The sequence below is a fragment of the Mastigoproctus giganteus genome, chromosome 4 (assembly GCF_048544385.1).
Source record: "Mastigoproctus giganteus isolate SK-2022 chromosome 4, ASM4854438v1, whole genome shotgun sequence".
NCBI classification, from domain to species: Eukaryota; Metazoa; Arthropoda; class Arachnida; order Uropygi; family Thelyphonidae; genus Mastigoproctus; species Mastigoproctus giganteus.
The window spans coordinates 193668353-193684038 of NC_143578.1; the positions used below are offsets into that span (position 1 = coordinate 193668353).

General features: G+C 36.0%; 1 protein-coding gene across 3 annotated transcripts in view; it reads left to right on the plus strand.

Annotated features, from left to right (window-relative positions):
• Positions 1 to 15686, plus strand: part of LOC150087293 (serine/threonine-protein phosphatase 2A 55 kDa regulatory subunit B beta isoform-like) — a 217783-nt gene that overhangs the window by 99668 nt on the left and 102429 nt on the right. For all 3 annotated transcript variants that reach the window (XR_016546876.1, XR_016546877.1, XM_090371959.1), the window contains exon 3: positions 6473 to 6570. Coding sequence is in view for 1 of the 3 variants with exons in the window: in XM_090371959.1 (XP_090228085.1) it covers positions 6473 to 6570 (98 nt within the window). In the remaining 2 variants the exon portion in view is untranslated. The remainder of the gene's footprint in view (positions 1 to 6472; positions 6571 to 15686) is intronic.

Genomic DNA, 15686 nt, shown 5'->3' on the forward strand with positions numbered 1-15686 from the left:
TTTGTGTGTCAAATGAAGGGGTGAAGTTGATTTTCACGCTCATTTTTTCTCATATATTATGGGGCCAATTATCTGCCTATGTGAGATGGTGTATTGCACACTAATTTGTAGCATGTTTGCAGATTTTCTGTTAACCATATGCAGGGATTTTGTCTATAATTGGATAAATAAGACTATTTCCATTTAAATAAGTAAGCCACTTTCCATCTGAAACTGTATTACTGATAATCTCCACCGTCAGTAGTTTCATACCTATTCTTAACAGTGCATGTACTTGTTGTCTACTTCCTTGAGTTTCTACACACACACTGTCACTTTATAGGGATAGAGATGTAGACATTTACTTGGTGCTTTGTGAAGACACAAAGCACCAAGTAATTTCAAGATTGATTTATTTCAATTTTTAATAGAACTTAAAATATTAAAAGCATTTCCAGTTCATCAAGGGGGAACAAAGGGTGACACAAGTAATTACAGACCCCTTAGTTTAACCTCTGTTCTGGGGAAAATAATGAAGTCACTAGTTAAAGAAGTATTGCAAGATCATCTAGACAAGACTGCAGTAATAATTCAAACACAGCATGGGTTTGCTAGAGGGAAGCCTTCCATTTTGATTGGATACTATGATGTAGTTACAAGGGAGCTGGATGCAAAAAATAATTTTGATATCATATACAGGAACTCCCCGACTTACGCAAATTCAACTTTATGTAAGTTTTTGCTGGCCGGTATTTTGCATCTGTAGGGATAAGTGGAGGTATTGTGAAAATATCGTGATGTCGAACCCTATAACTTTTTTATTTTTTTTTTTTAATTCATTCCAAGTCCTTGGAAGTTAAATTTCGCTATATTACTAAGCTATTTATCTCTCTAAAAGGTCATATTTATGCCTACCCTTTCATTGTTATCATATGTTCCTGTTATAAGAATCAATTTTGAAAGCCTTAGTGTTATTTTTCTAAAGCACGTTTCTGGAGGCCACAACCAAAAAACAATTTGCACTTTCCAGTTTATTGGGCTTTTCTGTTAGCACAATTTATTAAACCTGGTAGTAAACTATCTTATTGAATTTGCGATAATTCTGATAACTGGAATTCTGTGGGTTTTTACGTTACTGTATTATGTGAAATGAGTTCCCCTTCACTGAAATCTTCAATCATATAAAAAACAAATTTTCAGAACTATCTCTTCATTCCTATTTACATATTACAATGATGAAGGGAAAGGGACCAATGGAAAGTGAAAGTGCTGGCAGTGCCAGGAAACAAAACAAAATTGATTTAGAAATGAAGATGAAAATGATTAAAAAAAATCACAAAGCAGGACAAAGTCTGTCATCTTTTGCAAGGGAATTAGGTCTTGCTGCTTCAACAGTGAATACTATTTTAAAGGACAGTGCACGTATAAAAGAACATGTCAAAGGATCAACCCACTTAAGATCAACAGTGATCACAAAACAGCGTTCGGGTGCTATATTATTATTAGCTATTAATAAGCTAATAATATGGATGGAAAATCAGATTCAGAAGCAAGTGCCCCTGAGCCCAATAGCCATTCAAGCAAAAGCAAGAAGTATTTATGAGGATATTAATAAGTACGACGAACCTCAAGCCAAGTTCGTGGCAAGCAACAGGTGGTTTAATAGGTCAAGCATCATGCTGGTTTCCAAAACCTTAAGGTATGCGGTGAAGTTGCCAATGCTGATTCTGCAGCTGCAGACAAATTTTGTGATGTGTTGGAAAAAATTATTGATGAAGGCAGCTATTCAACGCAGCAAATTTTTAACGTTGACAAGACTGCTCTGTATTGGAAAAAAAATGCCGGATCAAACAGACATTGTCAAAGAGGAAAAGACAGTGCCAGGTTTCAAGGCTTCAAAATATAGGGCTACGCTCTTGCTTGGGGCTAATGCAGTGGGAGATTTAATACCACTGCCTGTATACCATTCTGGAAATCCTCTTGCATTTAAGGGCATCAATAAAGCCACCCTACCCATGCATTTCTGATCAAACCATAGAGCATGGATAATAGTATCTCTCTTTGAGGATCAGTTTAAATGCTGCTTCATTCCTGAGGTTGAAAAATATTGTAAAGACAACAACATTCCTTTCAAGATTTTGCTTCTATTAGGTAATGCTTCTGGACATCTACGCATCTAGATGATTTCAATTCGAACGTGAGAGTCATATCTACCGCCAAACACTACTTCACTTATCCAACCTGTGGATCAGGGTGTTATTTCGAATTTAAAAGCATACTATTTACACACAACATTTGCTCAGGCATTGTCTGCAGTAGATAGTGAGAAAAATTTTACGTTAAGAGACTTTTAGAAATCTTACAATATTTACCATGCCATCTTACACATTAATAAGGCCTGGGCAGAATTACTAAAAGTTATTTAAATGGTGCATGGAAGAAAATATGTCCACGGCACGTAAAAGGCTTTGAAGTGTTCGAAAAAGAAGAATCATATGAAGAGGTTACAGATAAGATTGTGAAGGTTGCGGAGCTATTTCATTTGGAAGTTGTTGCCAAAGGTGTGGAGGAGTTAGAGGAAGAAGAGAAGGAATTATCTAATGAAGAACATATTGACTTGCACGCAGTGATAGTGAAAGAAGAAAGTGCTGACAAAGCTCAAGATGAACCAAATGAGGAGCCAAGATGCTTTATCACCAGAGAGATGGCAATGGCGAGGTTTGAGAAGATGGATCCTGATAGCAAACAATTCTTAAAAGTTAACAGATGGATGAGTGATATGCTTGCTTGCTACAAAGAAATCTATGATGAAAAGAAAAAAGCCACTATCCAGTCATCCATTAATATGTTCTTTCGTAAGGTTGAGCAGCCGACCCCTTCTAAATTTCCACAGCCCTCAAACTCCGCAGCGGCGTACTTATCAGCTGAAGATGTCGATTCCAGCAATGATGCTCAAGAGGTAAAACTTACTGACGCTATGCCTGTCTCCTCTCTTTTTTTGTAATTTTATGATTTTAAAATTTTTTAAATTGCATGCTTTTGTAATTTTTTCTATGCACGAGATAAACTGAATAAATACAATAAATAATTCTATTCACATGTTCGTTGAACATTTCTTTTTTTGATTCAATCAATTCAGCGAGAGCAGTTGAGAATGCTGCACAAGCATGGGGGGAAATTCTGACTTACGTAAAATCTGACTTGCAGAGTTCCGCAGAACACAACCCTTACGTTAATCAGGGAGTGGCTGTACCTGGATTTCAGGAAAGCTTTTGATACTGTTGCATATGGAAGACTGCTGTACAAATTAGAGCAGTATGGCATTAAGGACAAGTTGATAAAATGGATGTAAGGGTGGTTGAGTGGGAGAAGACAGAGTGGTAATTGATAAACACTGTTCTTCGTGGACTAATGTTATTAGTGCAGTTCCCTAGGGTTTGGTGTTGGGCCCATTGTGTTGTATATTTATCAGTGATATCGATGAAGGTGTATCAGGCTTATTGTCCAAGTTTACAGATGATACTAAGGTTTCCAGGGTTGTTAATGACAGCATTGACAGTAAGATACTGCAACAGCATCTAGAAAAGTTGGGCAGATGGGCTGAGAAGTGGCGACTGAAGTTTAACATTGACAATGCAAAGTACTTCATATGGGTAGAAGTAACCTCAGAGGAACGTACCAACTGTGTGGTACTACACTTAGGGTGGTAGAAAATGAAAAAGGCCTGGGAGTAATTATGTAGTCAGACAAGAAGTTTTCTGAGCATTGCAGACAGGCTGTCAGAGCAGGTCATGGTGTCTTCTCAATGATATACAGGAATTTAGCTAGTAGGGAGTGGGAGGTGATTATTCCTTTTGTATAAGGCAATGGTTAGGCCATGCCTTGAGTACTGTGTACAAGTCTGGAGGCCTCATTTTAGGAAGGATGTAGAGTTGCTAGAATGAGTACAGAGAAGGGCAACAAAATTGGTGATGGGAATGAAGGGGTGCTCTTACCTGGAAAGGTTTAAATTCTGCAATTTTCTGCAGACTAGGCAACTGCGAGGTGATCTGATTGAGGTGTATAAGGCCTTGAATGGGTTGAGCAGTTTCAGTGCTGATGGGTTTCTTCCTCATTCTCAGATTATGAACCTGAAGGGGCATAAATTCAAATAGAGGAAGGACAGTTGTAGAATAGATGGTTTGGATAATTTGCCTTTAGCTAGCAGGTGGTTGATTGCTGGAACAAATGTATTTAAGCTATCAACTTCTGTTATTGTGGAAGTTGATAGCTTAAATAAATTCAAGGAAAAATTGGACAAACGTTTAGGGGGAATGGTTGTGTGAAATGAGTTGGGGTTTTTTTTTGCTAATGCTGTATAAGCTTGCTTCCTTGAATCATATGCCTTTACTAATGCTTACTTTACAGTTAACTGTTTTTTGCAGTTATGATGCAGAATATGATCACTGTGGGGAAACCATTCAGCAGATTCCCATTTTGCACTTTTCAGTACAGTGAGCTTCCAGTTTATGAATATTCAATTTATGAACTGTTTGTTATCTCAATCTTATGAACTTTTTTGTGACTTGTCAGTGCATCTCTTGAAAGTTCAAAATGGGTAAGAATAAAATATTTTTAGCTTTTATCCTATATTTTATATATTTAACATATACTCTGTAAGCAGTTAAGTATAGCACATTATATAAAGTATATTTATGGTGAAATTCACTATCAAGCACATGATGAAATTGCAAATTACCAAATTCTCTTTTTAAGTAAATGTGATTTTTGTTTAGAATAGTCTAATTTATTGCCTGGGGAAATTGTTTTTGCTGTGTTTTCATGAAGTCATTTCATGATTCCACTGATAATAACCAGCTATCCAATAATTTTATTGGAGATGCTTACTTTACAGTTAACTGTTTTTTGCAGTTATGATGCAGAATATGATCACTGTGGGGGAAACCATTCAGCAGATTCCCATTTTGCACTTTTCAGTACAGTGAGCTTCCAGTTTATGAATATTCAATTTATGAACTGTTTGTTATCTCAATCTTATGAACTTTTTTGTGTCTTGTCAGCACATCTCTTGAAAGTTCAAAATGGGTAAGAATAAAATATTTTTAGCTTTTATCCTATATTTTTTATCCTATAGAGTTTTTTGTTTCCATTAGGTTAATGTCAATTACTGTTTGACCAGTTGAAGGATGGCACACTATGACCATAGTTGCTAATGCACCTAATAAATCCCTAAACAAACTAGTAGAAGGAAGTGGGGACTGAGGTTTAACCAGTTGTAAGCACAAGATATAAAAGTGTTACTTTTTTAATTTGTTTATATCTGTTTAAATTATACAGTAATAACTGTTCTGCATACTACAAAGCCATTGTAATAAACCTTAATACAATTTTCCTCCCCACCCCAAGTAAAAATACTTCTATAAAAGTAAAAAAAGTAAAGTGCAGCCATTATCAACCCACTGCAGGATGGAAGCCTCCTCAACAATTCATGCTGAGGGAAATGGACCATAATCTGCCACGCTGGTCCAGTGCGGGTTGGCAGATCGACCGTATTCAGCAGTCAGGGGCTTGAACCCCGGTCTACTCAAAGAGCGTGTGCTACTGCACTCCCGATCCTGCCCACTCGGCTACGGAGGCCGGCTTCTTTACCTAAAATACTTCTATACCTCACTTCAATTAACTCATAGGTATATGACTCTGCAAATTCAATCCACTTTGAACTGTATATTGCAGTGGAAATCTTATTATTTTAACATATTGTTAAAAAGTTTGTTGTTTAGTATCTGGTTATTATCACTGAAATGACTTAATGAAAGAATAGCAAAAACAGTTTCCCCAGGCAATAAATTAAATTAGACTATTCTAAACAAAATCACTTTTACTTAAAAAGAAATAGTTGGTAATTTGCAATTTCATCATATGTTATCATCCATTCTTTGGAGTGAACATTTTATTTTTTGTAAATGTTTCATATCTATGGGAGAATCATTCTTTATTTACAAACTTTTATTTTACAAACTACTTTTAAAGAATGCAGGAGGTTACTGTATATTCACCACCACTGTTAAATTCTTTTTCTACCACAAAAAGCTACCTCAGCTGGTAAAACTATGACCAACTGATTTGCCACGTGGCAGATATTTGAAGTTTGGGTTAGGGATAAATGGATAAGGTGAGAGAGAGATATTACTGTTTGCATGTGACAAGGTTGCTTCTGTTTGTAAACAGTGGATCAGCTTTTCATGGCACCCCTGCTATTTATGGAGATGCATAGTGACTATATGGACATCTGTACTATTTATGAAATGCATTGTGTAAGAAGTGAAATATTTTATATAACTTATTTCTTGTCGTGTGATGGTCCTATTAACCAACTTGCCATAACTGTTAAGTGCTTTTGATGACTGATTAATTCCTCTTGTAAAATTAAGAGTTACTATATGCAGTTTAAGTGATATCAAGTTATATATGTAATAAGATTTTCTGTTTTCAGCTGATATTATTTCCTGTGTTGAATTCAGTTCAGATGGTGATCTGTTGGCAACAGGTGATAAAGGAGGAAGGATTGTTATATTTCAACATGAACCCTCGGTAAGTAACTTATTAGTAGCTCAAGCAGGTTTCAGTGAGATCCAACATCTTCTTGATCTCTCCCATTGGCAGAGAGAGAGCGAGAGCGCACAAAAAATTTAAAGTCGAGGGAAATGATGATTCAAAGGAAAAACATTATACACAAAAATACTGTTGAAACTGATGTTTTAGAATAGAGCTAAATATATTGAGTGAAATTGAGTGACTAAGATGAAATCAGCTTCGAAGTTACATATTTAAGCGAGTGATCAATTATGCAACTCATTGTTATAGAAAGCTTTATGAAGCATAAAGAAAAATTAGAAAAACACTCCCATCCCAGTTTTTTCAATTAGACATCAACTGAAGAACCTTGACCGTCACCCCTGACTTCTTCAATGTAATCATATCTTGCTGAACCCCCACCACATAGCTATGGTGAGCTTCCCTTAAATTATGATGATACAGATGATCATATGGAGGTCTTGTCATCAAACATCACCACCCTAGGCAATCACCAATTAATGCCATGTCCTCTACCACAACTCCATTCCTTCACACCGATTCCAAGTCTTTTCACCAGGTCAACATAGGAGTGCTGCAATACCACATGCATTTAAAGTCACTGTGGTTTGAGCCCTTATGACTGCTAAATACAGTAATGGTGGTACTCTTGTTAAAATGATTAGTTCTGAACTCCTGATTTCGTATCAGAGTATAAATACAACTTTTTTCTGTAACTTTCTTTATTAAGGTTTTAACACTTAAAGAAAATTCTGTTTTTATTTTACTTTACTAAGTGCAGTGCGTTTCTATATTAATAATAATTAAGGTTTTCATAAAAGAAAGAACTGTTTATTGCTTATTTAGAAAGCATTCTTTAGAATGAAAATACCATAATTACCGTACAATGGAAACATCATATTTAACAAAGTAAAAGTGGCCTGTTAGGTTAACTAGGCTTTAATAGTTATTAATTAACACACAAATAATGGTAGCAGTGATGGAGAATTCCTATACTACACAACTGTAAGTGTGAAATTTATTTTGTGAATTTTCTGGGATTTGGCAACCAATCAGAGGGTTTCGGATATACACAGCATGATCAAAATTTCAGGAACCAACCCTGTATCTTGAAATTGCTGTCTTGTAGCAAACTATGACTGACTAAATTTCAGTTAATCTATATGAACAGAAATATTAATCTACACTAATAACAAAATTCCATAATCTTTCCTTATTAACATAAATTAAACTGAATTCTAATCAGTGCAAAATTTCTAATAAACTAATAAATTACTATACAACCTCAGAGTGAACGTTGCTTATATCTTCCTGAAACCCATGGAAATAATGAGCATACTTCAGTAAGTAATGGCATTTTCCACATGCTATTCATGTTACTTTCAGTTAGCCTCCCAAAGACTGATGTTCCTTCTATTGCCACCTTTGTAGGTAGTAAACCTCAATTGTTACTGTGATAAGTTGATCCAGTGATTGAAGGAGGGAGGTGGTATTTGGAGGCAAAAACACTACTCTGATATCACCGTAATCCTCATTAATATTTGTAGAGCAACCAGAAGTATTAATGTGGAAAAGCAATCTTGTTATTGAGATTATTTTTTACACAATATGAAATGATGAATTGGCATAGATAGGTAGTTATGTACTTTCTGAAGATCTGCCGCTTTACTGATTTGAATGCTAGACAACAGGTAGTGTTCTTGTTTAAATTGTTCAGTGCTCATGAAATTTGAGTAGTAGAGAAGAAAAGGCTTTAATTTTATGCCACTATAATGGTTACCACTGGTAGGCAGTATAGTTTATTCTTTGATGCCTTGAAGCCTGGTACCTTTTCTTCCTTAGGAATAAATCCAAAGAAGAGGCATTCTCTTTCAAAATACTTATGCCAACACTTGAATATCAGTCTAGGTGAACACCCTTCTTTATTAATGATTCGTTAAAGTTTCTGCACGGAATCTGCATGTGCTTAAAACTTTCACACCATCCATGACTTGATTTGAAAGTTAAATCTGTTGTACCAGCTAAATCTATTGATAAAACAGTTAAATCTGTTGTTTTAGCAACTTTCTTCTTGAGCTCATCAGATAAACATTAGAGCCTTCTGTATTTAATGAGGGAACTAATAGGGATGCTTGTTCCTTCTATTAATCCAGTGTAATCAGGCTTATCCATTATTTCATTCCTTGTTCTTGTTGTACAGTGCAGTAAAGCCCCATAAACACGTCGGCACCATCTCCTTTATTTTGTCTCTTTTTAGTTATAAAATATTCTTGCTGTTGTTGCTCCCAGTTTCATCACTCCACAAATGTCTTTCACTTACTGTTTTTCCTCTCTTCTTTTTGCATCCATTTGCCAATACTCTCTTCTGCACAATAGTTAGTATCCTAGATATTCTCTTGTGTGGAAGATCTGGGGCGGCAGAGAAGGTTCTTTGCTGCCCATTTTCTATGAACTGGGGTATAATATATTCCTCAGTGTACAATACTTACTGTGTGGGTATCAACCTATGAAGAAATTTATTTTCATTATAATGAAAATAGATATAGATTTTGTTGAAAGGGGGGCCAATAATTAACACTGTGTAGCAAATTTTGAAAATCAAGGGATTTACAATTTTTTGCTGATATTACACTGAACAACAAATTTTGGATCATATCTTGTTATGGGCTTGAAAGTAAGCTTACTTTATACATTTTGGGGTGCTAAACATTGAAATAGGGCTTAAAATGGCAGATTGGCTCTTGTTTTCGAAAAAAGTAGTTTTTTATATTTACACAAGGTATTTTTTATTTATGTGGAGCAAGATGTAGCTACAAACATACCCATATCAAACACAGGACCTTTTCGCATTTTGCTTGTATTCAGCTTTGGGAACATTCCTTTTCACCTTTCAACAATAATCGGCTAACATGGCGGCACTCCATTTGCTTTTGTATCTTTGTTCCATCGTTGCGATGTCTTGATGGAAGTGCTCACCATGTTCATCGCTGATGGCACCACAGTTCAGCAGGAAGAACCTTTAAATCACCACATATCTGCCACTCATACATCTGATAGTGAACACCTAACAGAACCTTCTCTATATTTGCTTGTTTCTTTTTTGTGGATGGTATACACAAGAGTTATTGAAGACATATTTCCATTGTGTAATAACACAGCCTTAAAGCTAACCTGATAAGAGTCTAAATAGTCGGCATTCTTTGGGAATGTGCCTCGTGTTCATTGCTGCTATTAGAATATCAACAGTGAGGATGTTGATATTCTAATGTTTGACAGAATTATCATAGTCTTTATTTCAAGTATGAAATGTTGTCACTTTCACAGAATTATCTAGAAGATTCCGTTGTTGTTGCCTCGGGGCCGAAGGCTCTGCCTTATTCTTTGGCAGTTTGAGATCCCTGATGTGGTCGTTAAGCTCACTTTCTGTGAACTTATATGGTTCAGAAGGATAAATGTTTGGACAGAATGGTGGATCCCTTGACAGATGGCTGCCATATTTCATTCATGTATGTCAAGTTGATGTTCATCAGTGTCTTCATCTTCATCACAGTGTACAGAAAAGTGGTTGGGTGGTTCAGAAATAGTACTTCACCATGAGACACAGGACGAATTGCAGATGGTATATTTGGGTACGTCACTGTCCACTTTTTCTTCATTATCATCCCTTTTCTAATGGGAGGTACCATGCAGAAGTAACAGTCTGTTACGTGATTTGTTGGCTCCCTCCATATCATGGGCACTGTGAAAGGCATAAAACGTCCCTTTTAAGTTTTGATGAACAGGTAGTGAAGCATATGTTTGGAGCCCAGTTCTTGTCCTGGTCGCCTACTTTACACCCAAAGTACAAGAAGTAGGTCTTTTTTTATGGCTCAAGTTAAGGGACACTTTCTTGAAGCATCTTCTCCACTTCTTTTTTTTGAAACGTGACTTCTCCACATATGTAACAGAAATCATTCAGACTATTCACACAATTACAGGGCATATTAATCTTACACAACCCAAATACTGTGCAAAAATTAGGAATGTCACAGAGAACAACTGTTAACTGAGAACAAATCACTCAGTTCCTAGCCATATTCGGTGATCATTGCAACAGAGTTGAAGACACATTTGAGGCGGCGACAACTTATATTGTGATAAGAGTGTGGTGGTACTGAAATTGTGGTGTTGCCGACAGCTAGTTGATAATATAGAGTAACTTGCTGATGTAAGACCTCAACTGTAATTCAAAAACAAGTGCTAATCAGCAAATTTTAATTTGATTTATATTTTGCTTTTGGTAACCAGTGTTATCAAAAGCAAAATATAAATCAAAATTCAGTTTTTAAAAAGTTTAAAAGAAGACTTTAGAATATAAAACTAGTCTTTACTTTTTTTGATGCTATAATATTACTCTTCATTTATCTACCTATTACTTGATTCAGTTTTATTACCTTCTGAATTCTTGAGAATTTCAGTTTTGGCTTGCATAACTTCGTGTTATCTTGAACCTTGTTGAATGGTTTCTTCCAGTGCAGAGTTTTTAAAATCAAAAATATAAAAACAGGTACTCTAAGCTTGTCCCTGTAGAATTTCAAGACAATCTGTACACATACTGATGTCATTTGTTAACACTATGTTGAAACAACTTTCAAAATATATATGTATATGAGGTGTGACAATTGACTTTTTATTGCACTAGACTGGTGCAATAAAAAGAACACAAAGTGAATGAGCTAAAAAATTATTTTATTTAAAGTATCACCACTTGATCAGATGCACTTATTACACTGTTCTAAAAGTTTCTGTAAAGAGTTGACAGAGGCATCCAAAGAGATGTTCAGTTTGGCAGTTACATTTTTCTTTATATACTCAACAGTCTGAAATATCTTTTCTTTGAGGCCAGTTTTCATCTTGGGAAAAAGGAATAAGTTCTTTGGTGGTAGATTGTGTGAGTAGGATGGATGGTTGATCTGTACAGTGCCATGTTTCATCAGAAATGTCTTCACAACAAGTGCAGAATGGGTGAGGATATTTTCATGCAACAAGAAACAGCTGCTTTTCTCTCAAGTTGCACTCTCACCTGAGAAATACACTTGAATAACCTTTGAAGCACCTGTATGAATTTTTTCCCCCCTCACAAATTCCTTTTGAATTGCACTCTGTTGAAAAACGTGATCAGCATTGTCTTGATCTTGGACTTTGTAAGTGAAACTTTTTGGCCGTGTGAGTGATTTTGAAGTTCACTGCGTGCTCTGATGCTTCATCTCTGGATTGTACCAAAATATGCAACACTCATCTCAAGTGACAATACAGTTGAGGAAATTAGCATTATCTTGACAAGTCTGGATGAAGTTTTTGCATGATGATACTCTTCATTGCTTCTACTTGTCCATGAGGCTGTGTGCCACAAATTTTGTGTAGACCTTCCTTCTCCTTAAATCTTCATGCAGAATTTGACAAATCATCTCCTTATTCATATCGAACTCATCAGGCATTCTGAGGGTCAAATGACTATCTCTTACCACAGTTTCCCAAACTTTTCCAACTCTCTTCATTTTGAGAGGTTGATGAATGCCCACTACTTGGGTAATTGCAAAGATAGTCATGTCCATATTTAAACTGCTTATCCCATTCAAACACACTGGTACAACTTAATGTTTCATCACCATAAACAGTTTTTAACATTTCATATGTTTCTGTTGCAGATTTTCCCAGTTTGAAGCAAAATTTCATATTTTTGCTCCATTACAAAATCATGACATGGAATATGTATGCTGCTGACGAAACTGGTTGTTACTTGATGCTCTAATATTACTGCAATATTAATATTACTTATGTTTGTTATTAATTTAGCCTGTTAGCCTACTGGACAAATCTGTAATACTATCTGTTGGAGGAAGTTTGAACTACAACATACCACTTCCTTTTATTTTCAGACTCATCAAATATGACCGCAACAGCACCAGTCGTCTTGGAACTTTATTGCCCTACCTTATATGGCTTTACAGAGCCCACACAGGAAATTGTGCATGTATGTTTGCACTTGCCGAATGGTTATATCATAAGACCTATTGAATATCGACAGTCTTGCTCTGGAGTTTATTGTCAAGGGTCTTCCTTGGATTTTATAATCCAAAAAGGACGAACTTTTAAGAGTGAAATATGGATATAATGTAATTTAAAAATTAAAAAAATTTATTTTTATTTTATTAATATTTATATAACAGATCTGTTATTTTAGCTTAATGATTAGTGGGAGAAATCTTATACGTCATCAAAAAAAAATTCATCTCAACTGTCCATCCCCTCTAATTCTTCCTTAAATGTATGCAAATTACCCACTTTCTTAACATTAGATGATAGTTTGTTCCAACAGTCAGTTACTTTCTGGCTGAAAGCAAATTTTCACATCTCTTGCGACTTATCCTTTTTCAGTTTGTTACCTTATGCCAGTGTTTCTCAACATTTTCATAGTTGCAGCACATTTTTAAATATGCTAAAATTTTGTGTCACATTACAATCACTATTTATATATATGTATATACAGGGCGTCTCAAAAATATTGGTACAAATGTTTAGGGGAGGTAGGTAACATCTAAAGGAATGTGAATCGCATAGGAACCCATAACTGGAAATGTCACCGTAAGTCGGTAGACGGCGCTGTTCATCAGTTCGCGAGAGGGAAAATTTCTGGTTTACTCATTCAAACAGTAGTCGCCGCACGAAGAGCATGCATTGATATACTAACTGTGAGCTGGCAGACATGCACCTAGTGTTTGGATTATCAGAGGGCAATGGATGAGCAGCTCAACGAATTTATGGAGACCGCTTCCCAGACAGACATGTACTGGACCACCATTTGTTTGCGTGTGTGCATCAAAATTTGTGCAATTATGGGTCATTTAGAAGTAATAGGAGTAGTGCGTGCAGACCACGTTCGACGCAAACTCCTGCCATGGAAGAAAGTGTGTTGAATGCCGTCCAGAATAATCCTACTACCAGCACACGTGCCATTGCTTGTGGTGGACCCGTTGCCTAGCCCCACGTTTACCTGGTTTATCAAGCCTTGATTTCTTTCTGTGGGGGCCCTGAAATCTATCGTGTATGAATCGCCTGTGGAGACGGAAGTGGATCTTGTGGCAAGACTCATCTGCGCTACTGCTACTAAAGAAACTCCAGGTGTGTTCGACCGTGTCTGCCAATCCATGCTGCGTCAGTGTCATGCATGCATCGCGTCTCATGGTGGAACCTTCGAGCATCTGTTGTAACATCATGAAATGCATCCATCTCGTACTCCATTGTTAATATTATGTCAAATAAATGTTTGCCACTAATTACTGTCTTGTGTCATTTCTGCCTCTTGTGCTTCTACTACTTTCCCATGACGTTTCTGGTTATGGCTTCCTATACGATTCACCTCTTGCAGAAGGCAATCCGAGTAACAGTACTCGAGCGATAGGCCAACGATTGGGTATTTCCCAATCCACTGTAAACAAATCAAATGAGTTCATACCATCTGCAATGCGTCCAATCATTGGACCCTGCAGATTATCCACTCCGGAGGACTTTTGCTACTTGGTTTTTTCAACAGAAACGGTTCGCAGATGCTGACTTCCAGCGGGATTGCTGTTCACGCGACCTCCCGTTCAACGTCCTCTACTGCATGACAAAGGCATTTCGGATCCTGCAATGCTATGTGATTCCGATTCATCTTTGTGCCCTCTACACCTCCTGCAAGTTTGTCGCACTGGTAGTGAATCACCCTGTATATATATATATATATATATATATATATATATATATATATATATATATATATACACATAAAATATGAAAACGAAGAAGTGGAAGAAAAAAATGAAGTGAAAAAAAAAAAAAAATAGGAAAAACAGTACGTGTACCTGAATGCGCCAAGCAGCAAAACAGGATACGTGTATATAAATAAGTGTCACAAAATAAAATAAATATAGATGGAGAAGTTATTAATCACAAAATGCCAAGCCTAGTTGAAAGAAAAAAAGAGAAAGAATGTTAAGAACCTATAAAAAAAAATAAAATAAAAATAATCATTAAGTAGAATTAAATCTGAATTAATGCCAAATTAACATGCTAATCATATGTACAAAAGCTGAAAGAAAAAGAGGGGAGGGTAATAGAGATAAAAATTATAAAATTCAAAAATAAGAATTAAAAATTTTTAAATTATAAAAAAATTAAAAATTAAAAATTGGTACATAGATCAGGTATTTCATCAGGGGGCTACACCTGATCATGTACCAAACACTGTGTTTCTATGCAAACTCATGCTGATGGAGAAGCTATTAAAATGAAATAGATAAAAAAATTATTTTTAAAAATTTTTTAATCTCCAGAAACATGAGTGAGGTAGCCCCAACGCAGTGTATTTAGATTAATAAATTAAGTAACGTAGTGTATTTAGAAATAAATTGAGTTGATAGTATGTAAGAACACAAACGCAGTGTGTTTAGTTTAATAAATTGAGTAGAAAGTATGTAAGAACGTAAGTTTAAATCAAAAGTATTGTAAGTTAAATAATAATGAATAACAAGGTAGCAGTATAGAAAAAGTAAGCAATGCAAGGTAGGGGAGGGAAAAGAAGTTAAAAAATATAGAGGCGAAGATAGTGAGAATGTCCGAATAAAACTAGCGGTATTAATTTCCACTTCTACTAACGCTCTCACAGCCACGGACCTCTCTATGAGGTTGGGTACTTACACACTCAGCTTGCCTAGTATCCTTTAAACTCTTTTCCTTCTCTTTACATCTTTCTACTTTCTGCTCTTCGTTTTTCCGTCCGTTGAACTATTAGCGTAATACGAGGGTGATTCGGACATTCTCACTTTTCTTATTCTCACTATCTTCGCCTCTATATTTTTAACTTCTTTTCCCTCCCCTATCTTGCATTGCTTCCTTTTTCTATACCGCTACCCTGTTATTCATTATTATTTAACTTAGGCCTGACGTAGCCCAATGGTCAGGAGCAAGAGTGCATAGCACGCGTTCCTTGAGTGGACCGGGGTTCAAGCCCGTGACTACTAAATACGATAAATATTTGTATTGACGATTTATTGTAAACTCTACTGACTTGGTTGTCGTGCCGGAGTATAAAC